At 46.0% G+C, this 17826-nt stretch overlaps 1 protein-coding gene and 2 non-coding genes across 3 annotated transcripts; all 3 read right to left on the minus strand.

The window, feature by feature from the left end:
• Positions 1-1891: 1891 nt before the first annotated feature.
• On the minus strand, positions 1892-1973 carry n-TSgct8. The gene has a single exon. It is a non-coding gene; the product is annotated as a tRNA-Ser (tRNA).
• A 2309-nt stretch (positions 1974-4282) lies between these two features.
• n-TQctg1 lies at positions 4283-4354 on the minus strand. Its single transcript has one exon. It is a non-coding gene; the product is annotated as a tRNA-Gln (tRNA).
• Positions 4355-9877: 5523 nt separating this feature from the next.
• Prss16 (protease, serine 16 (thymus)) lies at positions 9878-17443 on the minus strand. Its single transcript, NM_019429.2, has 12 exons — positions 17333-17443; positions 17092-17258; positions 16281-16380; positions 16032-16161; positions 14845-14968; positions 14590-14667; positions 14449-14496; positions 13684-13974; positions 12793-12934; positions 10848-11027; positions 10628-10773; positions 9878-10512 (listed from the first exon to the last, which is right to left on the minus strand). Exons 1-12 carry the CDS (start codon positions 17397-17399, stop codon positions 10456-10458), a joined length of 1530 nt encoding a protein of 509 aa, NP_062302.1. The 5' UTR covers positions 17400-17443; the 3' UTR covers positions 9878-10455.
• Between the last annotated feature and the right edge of the window lie 383 nt (positions 17444-17826).

Here is a 17826-nt window from a genome sequence, read left to right on the forward strand (position 1 = left end):
CTACAAAGAAAGCCTTCTTTTAAAAATGTACTTTTCTCTTCAAAATTGATTTGTTTTCTGTTGTCATGTGGAAAAAGAACATTTCAGAGCTATTTTAGGTATAGTATATCACCACAAATGTAGATGTCATTTCACACTTTCTTAGTGTGGAAGTAGGAACACACAATCAACATGAGGGTAGGAAGAAAGGAAACAATGCTATCAACATATATTGTCTGAAAATTTTAAAACAAAAATTAAAGAAGAGAGATGAGTAGTAACAAAAGCACCTTGTGAGAACCGATTAGAACTGAAAATATGGTTCCTTCCGGTTTGCACCAATGCCCGGAAGCTGAACCTGTGCTCCAACCCGCCCACACTCAGAGACATCTTGACCCCCAGGAATTCTGACACACCCAGGATCACAGGAATGACAGAGACCAAAAAAAAAAAAAAAAAAAAAAAAAAAAAAAAAAAAAGGAACAGAGACTGAAGGAAAGGACATCCAGAGACCGCCCCACCTAGAGATCCACCCTATCTGCAGACACCAACCCCCACACTGTTGCTGATGCCAAGAAGGTCTTGCTGACAGGAGCCTGATATAACTGTTTCCTGAGAGGTTCTGCCAGCACCTGGCTAATAGAGATGCAGATACTCAGAGCCAACAATTGGACTGAGCCCAGGGACCCCAATAGAAGAGCTAGGGGAAGGACTGAAGGAGCTGAAGGGAATTGCAACCCATAGGAAGAACAATATCAACTAACTGGAGCACCCATAGCTCGTAGGGACTAAAACACCAACCAAAGAGTATACATGGAGGGAGCCATGGCTCCAGCTGCATATGTAGCAGAGGATGGCCTTATCTGGCATCAGAGGGAGATGATGTATGATCCTTGGCCCTATGTATGGAGGCTTGATGCGCCAGCATAGGGAGATGCTAGAGCAGTGAGGTGGGAGTGGAAGAGTGGGTGGAGGAGCACCCTCATAGAGGCCAAGGGGAGGGGAAGGGGGTACAGTATGGGTGGTTGTGGAGGGGAAACTGGGAAGGGGGATATCATTTGAAATGTAAATGAATAAAATGATTAATAATAAAAAGTGAAAATATTGTGAGCTCATGATTATGTCAAAGTGTACATGTATAAATATACATGCATATGTGTTCATGTATTTCATATATATATGAAATACATGAACATATATATGAAAATATACATATATATATGAAAATTATTAAATGGAGAAATATTCTGAGGTTATAAACGAAATATCTTTACTTTTAGAAAATAAATCCATAAGAACAAAGGACAGTGAAGCATTAACTTACTGTGTTACTATTTTGTTGTTTGTTTGTTTGTTTTTGGCACCAGGGTTGGGTGTGTTTCAAAAAGCAACAGAGAGAACAAGAAAGGGCAGAGCAAGCCAGAAAGCAAGGGCCTGTGGGAGAGAAAGAACAAGTAGGTAAATTCTCATAAAAGTATATGTGGTTTTCTTACAACATCGTCCATAAATTTGAAATTTCTTCTAAGCATAAAGTTAAAAGGAAACTTTTAATGGAATTTTGAAAATAAATCTTGAAGTTCCTGTTAAGTAACTTAAAGAAGCTGTGAAGTCTTGTGTTTATCTACCATCTAGTACTGAAACAAAACAAAGGGGATTCCCAAGCACTTTCCTGTGACATCGAGGCTGAAAGTAGAGAAAGGTACAATACAATCTCCCACTAGGTTAGTGGTGCTGTAGTGAGGTACAAATCAAAGCCTTCATAGCAGATGAGAAATGGTGTGCTGTGATTGTTGAAAGTTCCACAGCTGGTAAGTGTTGTGGTTTCTGTGATGGATACACAAGGAGTTGAATTTGAAAAACGTGGAGCATAGGAATCACCGACTATTGCTTTGGGTAATTTAAAATATGGAGACGACGAAGGTGGGATTCGAACCCACGCGTGCAGAGCACAATGGATTAGCAGTCCATCGCCTTAACCACTCGGCCACCTCGTCCTCTCTGCCACGGGAATTTTTTTCTTCCCTTCATTTTTAAGTCTTATTTTGATGGCCGTCTTAAATTTTGAATGTGTAATCCGTGTGGTGCTACCAGTTTCCAACCTAAAAGACTACTTAAGGAATTCTCACATGCAATCATTTTCTTCCTCTGAAAGGACACTTTCGCATTTGATGATCCCATCGTAGTACCTGTACCTCTCTATCCTCAATCCTCCTCGTTTCTCTGTACTACACTTGCTTTCCACCCTACAACGAAAATCTTTCTGCTGTCCTTCAACTCCGCGCTCTCTTTACTGGATTCATGGTATGAGTGCTAACCTTCCCCTACCGCCCTACTTATCTGTCCTACTTAGTTCTCGACTCACAAACGACTGAGATCTTAGGTTTGTTTCTTTGTTTTGGCCTCATACTTAAAAACAAACAAACAAACAAACAAACAAAAAAAAACTGAGGATAAATATTTATTTTCCACGAACCCTTACCCTTTTCCTCTTGCACAAGGTAGTATAAATCTGCCTAAGAATTTTATGTCAAGCTCATTGCATTTTTATGCTCAAAGACCCTGCCATGATCTATGGCAATAGAAGACACTTCTATAAACTGTTCTGATTTTTAAGATATTTCCTTCCAGTAATTATAAACTTGTGTTTTCGACCTGCTTCTACTGGCTTGAATTGCCTTTGTATTTTAAGGAGAGCAGATAATAAAAGATGTAACTAAAAATTACGGAGTGGTCATATATGGTTAATGAGGAAATCCAGATCTTACAAGAGGTGAATTTATTATGAAGAAGCCTTAAATTTAGTAAATGATAGCGAGCAGATTTGCGGTTACATAAAACAAGATAGGAATAACCAACATTTTAAACAGAATTAAAACTTCTTACAAGTCTAAATGAAAGTGAAAAGACAAGACACTGTATTCCTAAGATATATGTGCGCTCCCTGTCGTTGAATGAGGGATGTTATTAAAAGAAAATCAGCCTCCTTCCTTCTCGGCGAAATCTTGTAAAACAGCTTCTGACGGCTGGAGACTGCAGACGCGCTATTACCCGAAGAGTTTTTGTTTTGTTTGTTGTTTGTTTGTTTTGTTTTGTTTTTCTCTCACCGGCTGGGCGCTGTGAAACTGAAGTGGCCTTGTAATTATGAACACACAGCATTTGTGTACGGTTCCCTGAGTGAGACCTGCTCGCGAATGCACACACAGAACCGGACTCGTTGAGAAGATCAGCAGGTGTAGAAGGGGACCAAAGAGGGTAATGGGAGGCGAATACGGCCACAGCACCCTGTGTACAAGTATGAAACTGACAAACAAAAGCAAAAAAAAAAAAAAAATCCCAGAACTTTGAAGGAAGAAGTTGCATGGAAGGCGAGGGTGATTCTGGGGCCCTCTGGGGGCAGTCTCCGGTCGCGGCAGGAGAGCTCGGTTCCCGCCTTCCTAGCCGGAGCTAAACTCTTGAGCGCTTGCTCACGCCTGCACTTTGCAGAGCTGACAGCTCCAGAAGAAACACTCACCTTAGTCCCACTCCTCCCCACCCTCTCCGCCACTCAATGACATCACAGTGATGTCTTTCTTGTGATGTCATTTCTTGTGTCTGTTCACATGACGCATGCTCGTGCAAATTGGTCAAACTTGAATCTTTCTCTACCCACTGGCGACTGTGGCCAACCGTGTCCTCCTGCTTCATCTGTAATTCCTTGCATCCAAGAGGCAGAGACAGGAAGATTAAGAGTTTCAAGCCATCTTCGGCCATATGAGACCCCGTCTCATAGAAAAATCTGAAAAGTAAACCAATCAATCAATCAAACAAACAAACTAACTAACTAACTAACAAAACCCCAAACTAAGCAAATTGAAGTCCCAGTCTTCAGTAAGCAGAATCAGGAGGATTGCTGTAAGTTTGAGGTCACTCGAGGACAGAGTGAGAAGAACAAAACAAAACCCACAGGAAGGACAAAATAGCTATTGCTCTTCTGACTCATTAACAAGTTAAATTAACAAGATAAATTGTATTTCCAGTTTCCATGACAGCCAGGGACTGTTTCCTCTCGGTCTTCAAAAGTAGCTTCTTCCTGCTCTGCTCTCTCTCCCCGCCCGCACCCCTAATTGTGAGTAGATGTCTCTGGAGAGTTGCAGCTTTTTCCCGCAATTCCTTCTTGATGTTTCCTTCTCTCTCTTTTTTTTTTCTCTCTAAGAAACACATTATAAATAAGAATATTCACTTAGTTGTTGAATGAAGATATTTAACTCTATTAAGGTGAGATGGTTAGGAATTTCGGAGTATCAATTTAAATAAGAAAACTAATAAATCCCACCGAGATTTGAACTCGGATCGCTGGATTCAGAGTCCAGAGTGCTAGCCATTACACCATGGAACCACACAGGCTGTGATGTAGCTTTCAAGTCCTCCCCCTTCACCCCCCCTCCCCCCGGAGATTCTATGTGAACAGAAAAGATCACTTGATTTCTTCGTTTATATCACCACCGCCACCACTACCATCCTCTTATTCAGCCTTTGTAGCCTAGAATGACTTCAAACTCTCCATAACCCTCCTACTTCAGCCTGCACGGAGCTTCTTTCTCATCTCATGATCTGAACTCAAAACCTCCTTATTTGAACAGAGATCATAAAAGGACCAGGAGCCCTCCCCAACGTCCACCTACGCCCAAGGCTTCCCACCAAGTGGTTCGGGAATCAGCGTCGGGAAAACAGGTGAAGTTGTTGAACAAGACGGAGATCCTCTGGGGGTATTGAGTTTCGGGATGTCCTCCGTGGTTGCCTCACCACCCTCACTCACACCTCACACACTTACTCACACCTCACACACTCACTCACACCTCACTCAGCCACCGGGCGAAATGGGCATGAGTCTCTCTATCACAGGCGGGGAAGGTGCGTATGAAGCCTAAGGTCCATCTCAGTTTTGTGGATAGATCTGACACATTATGGGGGAAACTATTTTTGCCAAGTTCACAGTGATGGGCCGAGACATTGGTATTTACAAACACTGAAATAAACGTGCAGATTGCCAAACTTAAGAGGGATCTATGCAGCCTTGTGATTGAGGCTTACGAGCAAGCAGAGCGGGGAGGGCCCTGCGCCAGGGAATTGAACCTGAGATGACCCCCGACCACTCAAGAATCCCTTCTTCTCACAAGCTTACTTTGACTCCATCACACGTTACAGAGATGGGTTTCAGGGTAAACCCTGCCTCCGCTTGCTTGCTCCCGTTAGTATTAAACGGCCTAAGCGCAATAATTGAAACACGATTTTAATAAAGAATCGTGAGCAATTGTTATGTTCGTCGGAGTTCAAAGACGCTCCCTAAATGGTTGGGGCTCGGTTCTCCTTAGAGAGAATCCGCCTGGAAGCCAAAACCGATGTTAAGCGCTACACAGGAAAAATTCTAGGAGAGCACCACACTGGGTATCACAGGTAAAGTGCAAACACTCCCAGATTCCTTTCTGAGAGCAATACTGTGATTTTAAACCCTATTCAGTAAAATCACACAGATCCTATATTTGGAGGACCATTTGCCCGAGCCAATAACTGACGGGGGGGGGGGGGGGCTGCCTGGTTCTGTGTGAAACTAGGAACACAGGGGCTGGGAGATGGCTCAGCAAGTTAAGGTAAGCATCTATAATCTCATCACTGAGGAGGTGAAACCCGAGTTTAAGGTCAGTTGAACGATACACATTGAGTCTCAAATTGAACAAACAAAAGCAGCCTTTCTCCTTGGCTATCAGACCATTGAAGCGGTGCTTTGTAATTGTTATCTGGGAGGAGAAAAAAAATGATGGGGTCTTGGTCCCAACCAGCCAGAAAGGGAGTTTATCTTTCCAGAGTTTTCACAGTTCTGAGATGGTGTTGGGTAAGAACACTCCTTAACAAGGACTACTTAGTTGTGAATTGTGCATACTTTATTGTTTTATTTAAAGCTGGGTGTCTGGCTCAGGGGTAAAGGTGCTTGTGGGGTCCCACAGGAAGAAGGGAGACTGACTGATGAAAGTTGTCCTCGAACCCCCAGCCCAAACACTAGTAAATAAATGAATGAAATTAATATAAGTAAGTGGCTGAACCTCATGTGAGGACCTGCAATATGGATGCGAGGGTGGAAGAGGAGGGGCAGACCACTGAGCCTTGTTGCTATTATAACAAGTGGTCAAGTTGAATAAGTCTCCTTTCTAAACTCTTCACTACTGTTGTTAATTGAAATAGGTTGACTTGTTAGGGCTTCAAGGACCCAGGCTCTGACGCTAGGAACTCTCCAGTAACAGGTGCATTCTATGACAAGCAGTGCTTGAGGGTAAAAAAAAAAAAAAAAAAAAAATAGAAGTTTGGGGAGTGTCTGCCAGGCAGGGTAGGGTCTAGGAGTAGAGAGGGGAAGGTCAGAATGAATGGTTGCCTAGTAGCGTTAAAGGGGGCAGTAATTCTAAAGCCTTATTTTAACATACCACAGTAGTGAGACCTGAGACAAGGGCCAATGGCTCAATGGAACCGTGTCTGACTAGATCAGAAGGTTCTAGGTTAATTCCTGACTGCCTCAGTTATCTTTTTAACCCAGCCAGAAGAACATCTTTATTCAAATTACCTCTTGCTTTAATGGATACTGATGAGAATTCAGTTACTGTAAAACGGACCCTCCAGGTAGGGCTCCTCTCCCAACCCTGTGACAAACATGGTCGTTGCTTAACTGGAAAGAGACTTAGGAGGCATCAAAGGCAATTTAAGACATCTTGAATTTTCAAATTGCCTCTCTCTGATGGGGAGAGGATTTTTATACCTGTAGATGGTTTTAGTTTAAAATAAAAGAAGAAAATAAAAAGGGAAAAGGAAACAATGTGGATCTATGGGTGTCTTCAACATTTTTCTAGTTAGGAGATTGTGGTTCTCACTGGGAAGTGCAGACATTAGATCTGCCTTGGTAGTGGTACTGGGGGGTGGGGGGGCGGCAGCCTGTGCTCTGCCAGCCAAACCAGGATTGGACTTCCAACCCCCAGCCCAGCTCCCAATGACAACCTCTGAAAGAGCCGAACTGCAGGCAGTGCCTCCCATTAGCTCCTGTTCTGGTGAGCCAAAGTCTGGGAAGAGCCAGGCAGAGGCTGTGGCACTCTTTAAATAAGAAACTCAGTCTTTCTTTGTATTTCACCTTCTGGATCCTTACAACAGGACGAAGCAAAGATCAAGCAGAGGTGGCATGGGGCAACAAAAAGTTGAGCGATTTAACAATCTGACTCTTCCTCCTGATACAGCTTATTGGAGTTGGTGAATGAATTAGGTCATGAATGCTAACCAACAACCCCTCAAAAAACGGTCTTTCCAATCACACCTTTGCCTCATGCTCCAATTCCTGAACAGGAGAAAGAAAGAGTGCTGAAATCTTGTTAAGACTGAAGTAGCTGCATAGGAGAACATTCTGTATAATTCTACATGCTAAAAATATTTAAAGCATGACCATCCTCAGCTTTTGTAAAACTGTTCAAATGTGTACTGAGGAAATAGTAAGGCCATTCTTGTTCTTAAGTGCATAAAACCTGTCATTAAATTTGCTAAATGTAACTTAAAAAAATTGTATGGGTGTTTGTTTTGTCTCCATGTGGATCTGTGCACCACACAGAGAAATGAGAGACTACTCACTGGTCTGTTAGCTCAATCGCTGCTAACAGTGCCAAGGTGAGGATGAGCCCCTCTGTGCAATGCACAAGTAACATTGAATTCCAGATTTGTTGTTCTTATCTTCCTCGGCTCCCTCAACCCAACTGTGTTTTAGAGTCTCCAAAGTTTTTTTGTTTTTTGTTTTTTTGTTTTTGTTTTTGTTTTTTTTTCCCCCCAGGCAATGTCCTCTCTCCTGTAACAAGTGCTGGGAACACCTAGCTATGTGGGGCAGAGAACCCCAAAGTAGAGCATTCCCTGCTTGATGAAAAACTGGGGGGAGGAGATTAGAAAAGCTAATTGATCTTAGATCTTCTTTCCAAGTCAGTCCTGGAATCGAGCTCCTTTCTCACGTTGTACAGACCTACAAAGTAAAAGAAATGCATTTCTATCTGCACCTTTGTCCTGTGAATTTCCTGGAGGAGTTGAAGGCTGGCTGAGATTACACATCGTGGGCTAACTAGCTCTATGGACTCCAGCACATACTGGATTAGTAAACATGAGACGTGTTCTGTGTCTGACTGACAAGGCTGATGTCATGCTGTGTTCCTCCTGGTCCTTTTTTTTTTTGTTATCTCTGCCAGTCTTACATATGTAAGTGCAAATAGAGCATTTACAATCATCTGGGCTTCATCTAACCCAGAAGTGAGCCTTCATAAAAAAACCCCTGTAGTGCTCACTTAATGCATTTATTTTAATTGTATATCTGAGATTAAAACATAAAGGCAAAAGAAAAATAATAACAAAATTTCTCTGTTCTGATAAAATAAGATACATGTTGCTCTTGCTCACCCTCCTTCCCCACTGTCCTTTGACCTCCTCCTTTCATTGGTCTCCCTTCTCCTCTACAGTCGTCCTCTTTCAGTTGATGTGGTTTCATTAAATTATTGGTTTTGCAAGTCTGGGAGACTTGCCTCTAGGAACAGGTTGGGAAAAGAGGGAGGCTGTGCTTGAGATTTTTTATTTTTTTTTAAAGCTTTTTTAAACCAGTAAGAGTGAGGTCCAGACATGTCACCCTGGACATCTCATCTCGAGACTGGCAGGAGTAAGAATTACTCCCTCCCTGATCTGGCCTGCATGCCCAGAGGCACATAGCCTTACAACTCCCACCTCCACCACTGTTTAAGTAGACACTAGCCTGGTGGCCAACTTACAGGTTTAATTTCCCCTCTTCCTATAAGGACATGTCTAGCAAGCACCTGGAATTCCTCTTCATGTAAATGAGGCATTCCCAGCACCTCAGTCCCAGCAAATGATGTACACTCATCCTAAAATCCCCCAACCCACTTCCCAGGTGTGCAACAGTGCCTGAATACCTGGAAGGCAGGAGCAGAACCGGTCAGACACATGAGACCTATCCAAAAGGCCTGAGAATGTTAGAGCGAAGAAGATTGACCGAATCCATGCAGGTCTCACACTGCAAGGAACTTTGCAGACGGCACATGCAGCATAGTAGGAGGGAAACCCCAAGTATGTGGATTCTGCATGGAGTGCATGATTCTCTTTTTGGGGGGGAAGGGCAGCATGACTCTCTTAACAGATGATAAGCACACACCATGTGCAAGGCCATCACACACGCTACAGTTAGACCTGGTGAGGAAATGTGGTTAGAGGCTAATAAAAGACCCAGGGTGGTTTCTGTAAGCAGAACTAAGGTTAGCCCTAAGTGTTAAAACTTGTTCTCTGGGTTTGAACTTCCTCACAGAGAGAGAGGTTACACCTTTTCTGTCTAGCCTTCCCTCATTCTCAACCTGCCCCTTAGAGTCTGTCACTCCCCTGGACTCCCTATGTCCTAGTATTAGTGGCAGCTGCTCATAGGGGTGAGCTGTGCTACAGCCTAAGAGACTAGCTTTGGGACCAACCCCCAAACTGGAACGTAGAAAACCAGGGGGACTAGCCAGAACTCAAGACTTTTCAGGCAAGAAGCTAGAGTACTGGAGAGTGGTGACATTTGCTTGTGGGGAGAAGAAGGGAGTAAAGAAGGTACTAAAGGAAGATCAAAAGAAGGAGGAGGTTTGTGTAGCCTCCCATTTCCTCCAAACGGAAACACACAGAATGCAGGGACAGACTATTGGTTCCCTTTCCTAGAGCTGTGACCACATAAGTGACAGGAAACACTGAGGGAAGGGCGGGGCTTGCTTTGGCTCGCATTATGGAATACAGCCCATCACAGTGGCAGAGGTATTCGAGCTGGGCTGTGAGGCAGCTGCTCACATCATGCCCACAGTCACAGCAGAGAGAAATGAATGCCGGTGCTCACCATTTCTTTTATTCAGCTGGGAGTTCAGTAATGGGTGTTACCACCATTTCAGGCGGGTCTTTCCTCTTCAGTATAACTTTACTGAAAACGTGCTCAAAGGTAGTCAGTCAGTCCAGGGTTATGTTTCCATGTGATTCTAAATTCAGGTAGGCTGACAATGAAGTTCAACTACCACAGACTAAAACTCAGGAGAGACAGAGTCAGGATGTGAAGAGTTCTATGCAGTAGGTGCCAGTCAAGAATGAAGAGACAGAATTTAAGCCAGGTTCTTATCTGGGAGAAGGCGGCTCCAGCATGGAAAGCCACATTCCCCTGACATTTACCATACAGAATATCACTACCTACAAAGGACAGTAATCATTTGCCTACATTTATACTAATCCGTGACAAAGAACTTCTAGTTGGCAATGAAGATAAATTGAGAACAAGCAGGCAGAACAGGCACTGAGTCCCACGTCTAGGAACTTCCTCCTTCCAAACAGCTGTTTTCTCTTCTACAGTGAAGAAAAATGCCAGGATGCAGTTCCTGTGATGGGACTGTCAAAGGGCTGGGTTTTGATCCCACATCAACTCTGGCTCTTCTTTATATCTTTGAGCCAATCCTGTAATTGCTGGGAGATTTTCTGTGAAGAAGAGATGGAGAACATTCTGGAGTCAGAACTCAGCACCAGTAAAAGATGAGTTATACAAATAAGTATGTGAGTGAGAATATAAAACATTCAGGATCTTTTCTCTTACCTGACGTCCCAGGCGGAGGCTGGGAGAGTCTGAAGGCCTCATAGGTGCCATATCGAAGCAGTGGGAAGCACTAGGAATTAGAAGGGCTGGCTCAGACAGTCCTAAGTCCTGTGTTACGCTCAATACATGCCAAGGATCTGTGTCTCCTGGAAAGAAAGGAGAGGATGGCACTGCACTGAGACTACAATGTTGTAGAGCCAGGCCCTGGTGGTACACTCACCATTAACAAACAGTACTTGGGTGGCTCCAGGGCTCTGACCACCATAATAGGAGTTTGTCTGGGCCACAGCCTGGGCAACAGATGCAGGTGAGAGGCCAAACACTTGTTCACACAGCTCTAGCTGGAAGGGCAGTGCTGGGAGCTGGGAAAAAGGACACTGAAGACCCTCACAGGTGACATCTGTGGAATGAGAATATTTTGAAGTGTAAAGAATACATATAGACAGCCTCCTGCTCTTCTCCAATAGTAATTTTTAGAACACCCACAGTAGTGACCTCGTGAGTTCACAGTTCTGCCCAACAGACCCACATCCCAGATCATTACATTCCCAAGTGACAGGGCTGTGACAGAAAAGGACAGGAGGTAGGGCTCTTAGAGAGAACACATGGGCCCAGGGAGGGCATTCTGCAAGAAGAAGGCCTTGAGTTAGGATGGGTAAGTCAAACAAAAAGAAGAAATAACCAACCCGGAAGAGAGAAAAGTGAACATGCAAAGGATTAGAGGGGAGGGAGAATCTGGAATGACTGCTTCTCAAATTGGATCATGTCCACGCTGCTTAAAAACCCATATCTCACAGTGTTCTGGGTAAATCATACTTCCTTGACCTCACATGAGTTCCTTCCTTCACATTTGCTGAGCACCTACAATGCACTCAGACATCTCTTGGGCAATACTGGGCAGAAAGTGGCAACCAATATAGTTCCATGTTCTGCTGTTATAGCACTCAGAAGGGGACATGGAATGCTAGCAGATTAGAATGTACTAAAGAACACAGAATAACAGAAGTGGGACTTTTTTTTTTAATCTATAGAGATGATGCAAGATATTGAGGGAAGGGTATCTTGAGGTGAGACAGGAAGATGAGCAAACCCTACAAAACGGGAAATGGATCACTCTGGTACATTGAACAGGATGTGCCAAATTCCTAAGCTGTAGGGGGCTGGTGCATTGGGCAGCCCAAAATATGCAAAGCTGTGTTATAACAGCAGTAAGAAAAGTACTGTTATTATTCTCAGTTTAGAGATGTGGAACCTGGCTAATAACAGTTAGGCACTTGCCCAAGTTTGTCCAAAAGCACACAGACAGAAAATGGAATTTGGACATTTTATTTCATGCCACTACCCTCACTTGTCTTCAGAAAGTGTAGGAAGAATGTAGAATTCAACTCTGATCTGGGTGTGGTAGCATATGCCTGTCATGTCAGCACTCTGAGGCTGAAGCAGGAGGACTGCTGTGAGTTGAAGGTAAACCTGGGCTACCTGGTAAGACTCTGTCCCCAAAAAGAGAACAAAGGCTTAGCTCCTCTGGGATGGAATGACCAAATTTGACAAATGATACAGGATACCTATATTTAGATACACAAACTCCCCACTACTTTTGTACATGTGATGCATGAGTTTTTAATCTGCATCATTTTTGTTTCTTTTCTGTAGTTTAGAAACTACATCCTGTATTTTTTGCCCGGCAACTACAACATTGAGTCACTGAAATGCAATCCCATATTTAGGGAGATTTCTCTGGCCATGGTGTAGAAGTCAGACTGCACAGGTGAAGTACAAGCTTTGAGACCGAAGAAGTCTGGGTTCCAGCAGCAGTGTGTGGCACCTCTGTCAGGACCACAGAGTAAGAAGTAGAGAATGGGAAGATTGAAAACTTGTTCAAGTTGCAAGTGTGTAAGACTCGGTGCTTGACAGGACATCCAGACAACGGGAAAGAGGCACAAGGCACAATCTCTAGCCCAGTGAGAAAGGCTAGTGATATTCTAAGATAGAATACAGGAAGCACAAGGAAGGAGGGTCCATTTTATGTTGAGAGTAGCATAGGAGGTGGCTGTTTACTTGCTCCAGTCAGACACTTTTGCAGTTACAGAAGGTCAGCTAGTTGTGACCATGAGTTCAGACCATCTTTAAGATGCTTCGGTTTGGGAGTTAGGTGGGTCACTTACAGAAGCCAAACTCAGTGCATGTCTGGTACAACCACTGCCGGTCCCCCACACCAGACACTTGCGGTTCGGTGTTGCTCAGCTGTGCCACTGTCTCTGCCCGGGAAAAGCTTAAACACTTCTGTCCCATGCTGCGCAAGACTATCTAGAGGAGAATACATACATGAACGTATAGGTTCACCCATTTATATATAGCTGCATGTTCCCTCTTCTCCTAGTAAGCCAGGGCCACCGGCATATAGTAGGACTACAGGTAAAGCATGAGGAGAAGGGTAAGTTCTTGAGGGTTTTCTGGGTGTTAGTAGTCAGTGGACATCCACCAGAGGGGGTCCTTGTAACCCATGTCCTAGGTTTTATCATCTGTGAGATCCCAGGCAAGAGGCAACCGTTCTACCTGTTCACTCTTCTGTAAGTGGGGTATTAATAGTGGCTTTCACCTGAGAAACTAATGAAATAAATTTTGCGACATGTTCTTAAAGAACCTTGTCCAGAATTAGAGCAGGAAAAGTGATGGCGAAATTTTAACTGTAGAACGGGTGTGAGTGTGTGTGTGGGGGGGGCACTCCTTAAGTCTAATCTCAGAACTCCCTAACACTTCAGTCATAAATACTGTTGTGCACTAGCTGTTTGCCAGACACTGCTGCTGCCAAGACCACATAACAAGATAGAAGAGATAGTAATCTTGTGGTCTCTACATTTGTATACTGTGTGTTTAGCTCTTGGTTACTTAATAAGGTAATTTTACTATCAGCTGGATGAGACATGCAAGCCTTATTATTACAGATAAGGAATCTGAGGCGAAGAGGAGGATTTCGGTCGTCTGAACTCGGTGAAGGTGGACGCTCAGCTTTGGCCCATTAGTCTCTGGCTTACAAGCGCGTCCGGGTGGCTTACCTGTACAGCCCGGCGAAGCCCCAAGTAGGGCGTGGAGCGGCTGCGGTTTCCCCACTTCCCGAGCAGGAGACCGCAGAGCTGGCGCACGCTTAGCGGCGCTCCCGCCTGCCCGTCGTACTGCACGGTGCCGCCCACCAGCGCCTGCAACGCTCCCAGCAGCTCCGCCTGGTCTTCCGTAAGGTCCAGGGACCCGCAGGCGCCCAGTTCCTCCCTCAGCACAGCCTGAGCCGCCGGGCCTGCGCGCAGCAGCCGCTCCACCTCCGTGAAGGCGGTGGAGGCCGCCGCCAGACACTTCGGAAAGCGAGAAGCGACTTTCGCGGGGGGATCTTGATTTTCCTTCTTTGGAACTGCATCTTCTTGGGGAGGTTCCCAACCTCACTCCCTGTCCTCTAAATTTTCCCTCCCAGTGTCCCGCATCCTCCTTAGCTTCTGACTTTGACTCAGGTAGACAGAGTTCACTAGAGCTCCGCCCTCGATGACTCCACCCCTAACCCACCACGCCCCTCCTCGAACCGCCCTCTACTGGTTTCTCTTTAGCCCAGCCCTCCCTTCCCCTCTGATTTGGATCCCCACTCATCCCGACAGGGTCCCTCCTCTCTAGAAGCTTCCTCAGTTTTCAGTTCCAGCAGCTTGCAAAACCAGACTGCGTCCCTGGGCTAAGGTCTTGTGCAACCTGGCTGTCCTAAGGCTGGTCCCCATTCTGCCCTGATTTTCCCGAACTCTTTTGGTTCCCTCGCCTTCCTCCACACTCTACAACCCGCCTACCTCCAATGATCCTCCTATGGCGACTTGTGTCAGGCTTCTGGCCACCACCTGCGGCACGCGGGAAGGACGTCCGGAAACTGCAGGTTTGGGGGAGACCCCGTCCCCACCCCTGCCTCCTCCCCGCTGCCACTGAGCTCTTACCTGGTTATAGGCGGAGAAGTCCACTACAGCGCTCAGCGGTGCTGAGGAGGCGACGGCGGCAAAGACTAGGTGGGGGAACTACGAAAGGAGGAGCGTCAGCCTAGTACAAGAAGCGGTGCTTGCGCTCGGTGTCGCTCTCCGGCCCCAGTGATGTGCATGGCTAGGGAGGAGCGTGGTAGTACACTCGCGCTACCTCTGGTCGGGACCCTGCAGGCCGACTTCCCCAAACCCGCCCACCCGAGGAATTCTGAGGACCTTCAGCCGGGCCCAGGTCGCCAGCGAGCCAGCGTAGGAGCCTCCGAAGCAGATCCAAGGGCTGGAAGAAGACACATTGAGGAGGCCGGAGAGCGCCTGGCGAGCGGAAGCCACGTCAGCCAACCTGCAAAGGAGCCAAAGTCGAACCTTACACTCCTGGGGGCCACTGTGTAGAATGATACCAAAACCTAAGCTGGGCCCAAGGTTCCTTCCGGTAACTCTCTCTGCCTAGGCCAAGGGAGAAGGCCCACCCATTTCAGGTGAGAACGGAAAAGTTTCCTAGCGCCTTAGGTTAAAAACTTAAACAAAAAATAGAGGGACGCCAGAGGCAGTCGAGGAGGGCGCCCCAGAAGAAGAAGGGCTCTAGGCAGGATGGGCTATGGAACTGAGGACTGGGAGAAACTCAAAAAGAAAGGAGAAAGATACCGGGATATAACATCCTTTCTCTTCCTCGTCTTTTTTGAGGTGGTTTTCAGTCGGTGAGTAGCTGCCATTCGAAGCCAGTAGAGCTTACTGAGAACACTGAGATGGAGAGACACAAAGAGATGGAAACAAGATCGATAGGAGGGAGACCGATAGAGGAAGAGAGGTGCCTAGGTGAAAAGGAAGAGATAAGGCTCGTGGAGAACACTAAAGCAGGTGAGAAGTTGGGGAAAGAGGTGATGGGGATGAGCAACAAAAGTGAGGTACACAGAAGGAGAGAGACAAGTGTCTGGGAGAAGGCCACTCCTTGAAGACGGAAGCACTCCAAAGCTTGAAGACTGTCAGCAAGAACTGGAGTAGCTGAGCTACACTGTGTGAGTGTGAATTAACTGGAAACCCTGTGGCTCCTATAAAGACTTTCTTCTGAGCATCGGCAGATGTAAGGAATGAGCTTGGAGAGTCCTGATCTAATAATTTATGCTGAGACAGGATTCCTGTTCTCTACGTGGAAGTCAAGGGCAGTCACAGAGGATATGGCGATAATGCCGCTAAGAGATTCTGGTGGTTTGGAATAGTAGCCCACAGTGAGCGCTTTAGCATTCTTTGGATAGAAAGACGAGAATGGAGGGTGAGAGAAAGATAAAAACAGGGAGAGAAAGAGTTAGAGATGACAAGAGAAAGATTAAGAACACAGAGAAAGATTAAGACACAGCGGTGGATACTAACAGAACATTCCTGTCCAAACACCTTCCTTCCCCACTCACGCATGGCGGCTGGACAAGTAGCGAAGCAGGGCCAGATCCAGGCCCCCAGCAGGCATACTCAAACCATAGAATCTGTGTTCTAGGCTTATCACCAGGGCCCCCCAGGCAGGGGCCAGTGCCGCAGGATGCCCTGTGGAGAGCGCATGGTAGAGAGGTGGATGTGAGTTGAAAATGAGCTACGGAGCTTCTCAGGTCTCACTATTGTCATCTGCCGTTCCCTTCCTGGTCCACACCTTGCTCGCGTCTTACCTGCCATCACTGAGCCAGGCCCAAGGCTGCCCTCGCCTCCTATGTGCAGAAATACTGGTACATCTTGGCCAGTTCTGTGTTGATCATTCACCCAGTACCGCTAGGTGTGGAGATGAGGAAAAAGAAATGTCAGTGAACATCCTGACTCTCTTCCTCCTCACTCCAGCCTTTTCTCCAAGATTTCCCCCATCTACTTAGTGGCGTCCTAGCTGGGCTTGTCTAGAGCACATAACTATAAAGGTAGACATTAGAGGCCCTGGAATGCACTGCCCAGCTTGCTGTGTTTTGTAGTGTGTGTAATAAAGTATTTTTCCTTAAAAAATAGTAGATGTTTTTATTTTTAAATCCTCAGGACAGAGGGAGTTTGCTGGTACATGGGAGGCCTCTGCTATTTTGTGAAGCAGTCCTTATAAAGTAAGTAGTGAGCAGCTTGATTCAGGAACAGTGTGGCGACTGTTGGAGGTTATATACAGAGAGGGCAATGAAGAGCGGTACATTTGTTTATTGCTTCTTGTGATTTTTGAACACCCGTTGTCACTACTGGTTTCAAGGCTGTTTTGGAGTTCTGCTACATGTTAAAACTGGCTGGGTTTTTTTCCACCCTGGAGACAGTCTTATGTCACCCACACTGGCGTCAAACTCACTATGCAGCCCAGGATGGCCTTGACACCCAATTCTCCTGTCTTCACCTCTCAAGCTCTAGGATTACAGGTGTGCAGGGCAGGGTAGAAAGCAAGGAACTGGGGTTGGAGCTGGGGTTACAGACTGACAAGACAGTGCAGCGGACATTGGCCCCCTCTACTCGCCTCACCTGCAGGAAGGTTCGTCTGTCAGATGCATTGAAGGGATCCAGTGGCTGTTCTAACCACCCTTGTTTGGGGACAGCCCCAGGACCATGGCCTAGTCCAAAGCCTGGGTGTAGGCTAGAGCTCTCCTGAAACTTCTGAATGTGTTCCCTCAGGCGCCTGAGAAGCAAGGCTGTGAAACAGGAAGGCATCGGTGTTAGGCTGGACTCTGTAAGTCTCCATACTTGACCCTCAACCTCATCTTACCTGGAGTTGACAGTCCCCAGAGGGAAACCAGAAGCAAGAATCCCAACCATGGAGCCTTGACTGCCATTCTCCCCAGTATTCTGTGTTAGGAAGTGTTCCAGGCACTCTGCTCTTTTGTCCATCACTGAGAACCTATAATATGTCCTCAGGGCTGGGCTTTGTATTTCACGAGGAGCTCCTGTTTCATTTGGGATGCCTCTCCTGGCAGGTTCAGCGTCAGTAGTAACTGCTAACGCATAGCCAGACGCCAGAGTCTGTAGAGGCTGGATGACATGGCAATACTCTTTGCCCCTAGCTCCCTCGCCCCCCCCCCCCGCATCTCCTCTTCTGGTTCTTCCTTCCTCCTTGCCACAATCAGCCTTTTCCCCTCTGATTTCCCATTCCCCATTTATACTTTACCCTCCTCCGGTTTCTTCCCGTTTTCCTTAGTACCTCTTCTTGCACGCCCAGTTTCCCTTTACTCTTTATTAGTCCTTCCTCTCTGCCTTTTAGCA

This window comes from Mus musculus, chromosome 13 (genome assembly GCF_000001635.26).
Source record: "Mus musculus strain C57BL/6J chromosome 13, GRCm38.p6 C57BL/6J".
Classification (NCBI taxonomy): domain Eukaryota; kingdom Metazoa; phylum Chordata; class Mammalia; order Rodentia; family Muridae; genus Mus; species Mus musculus.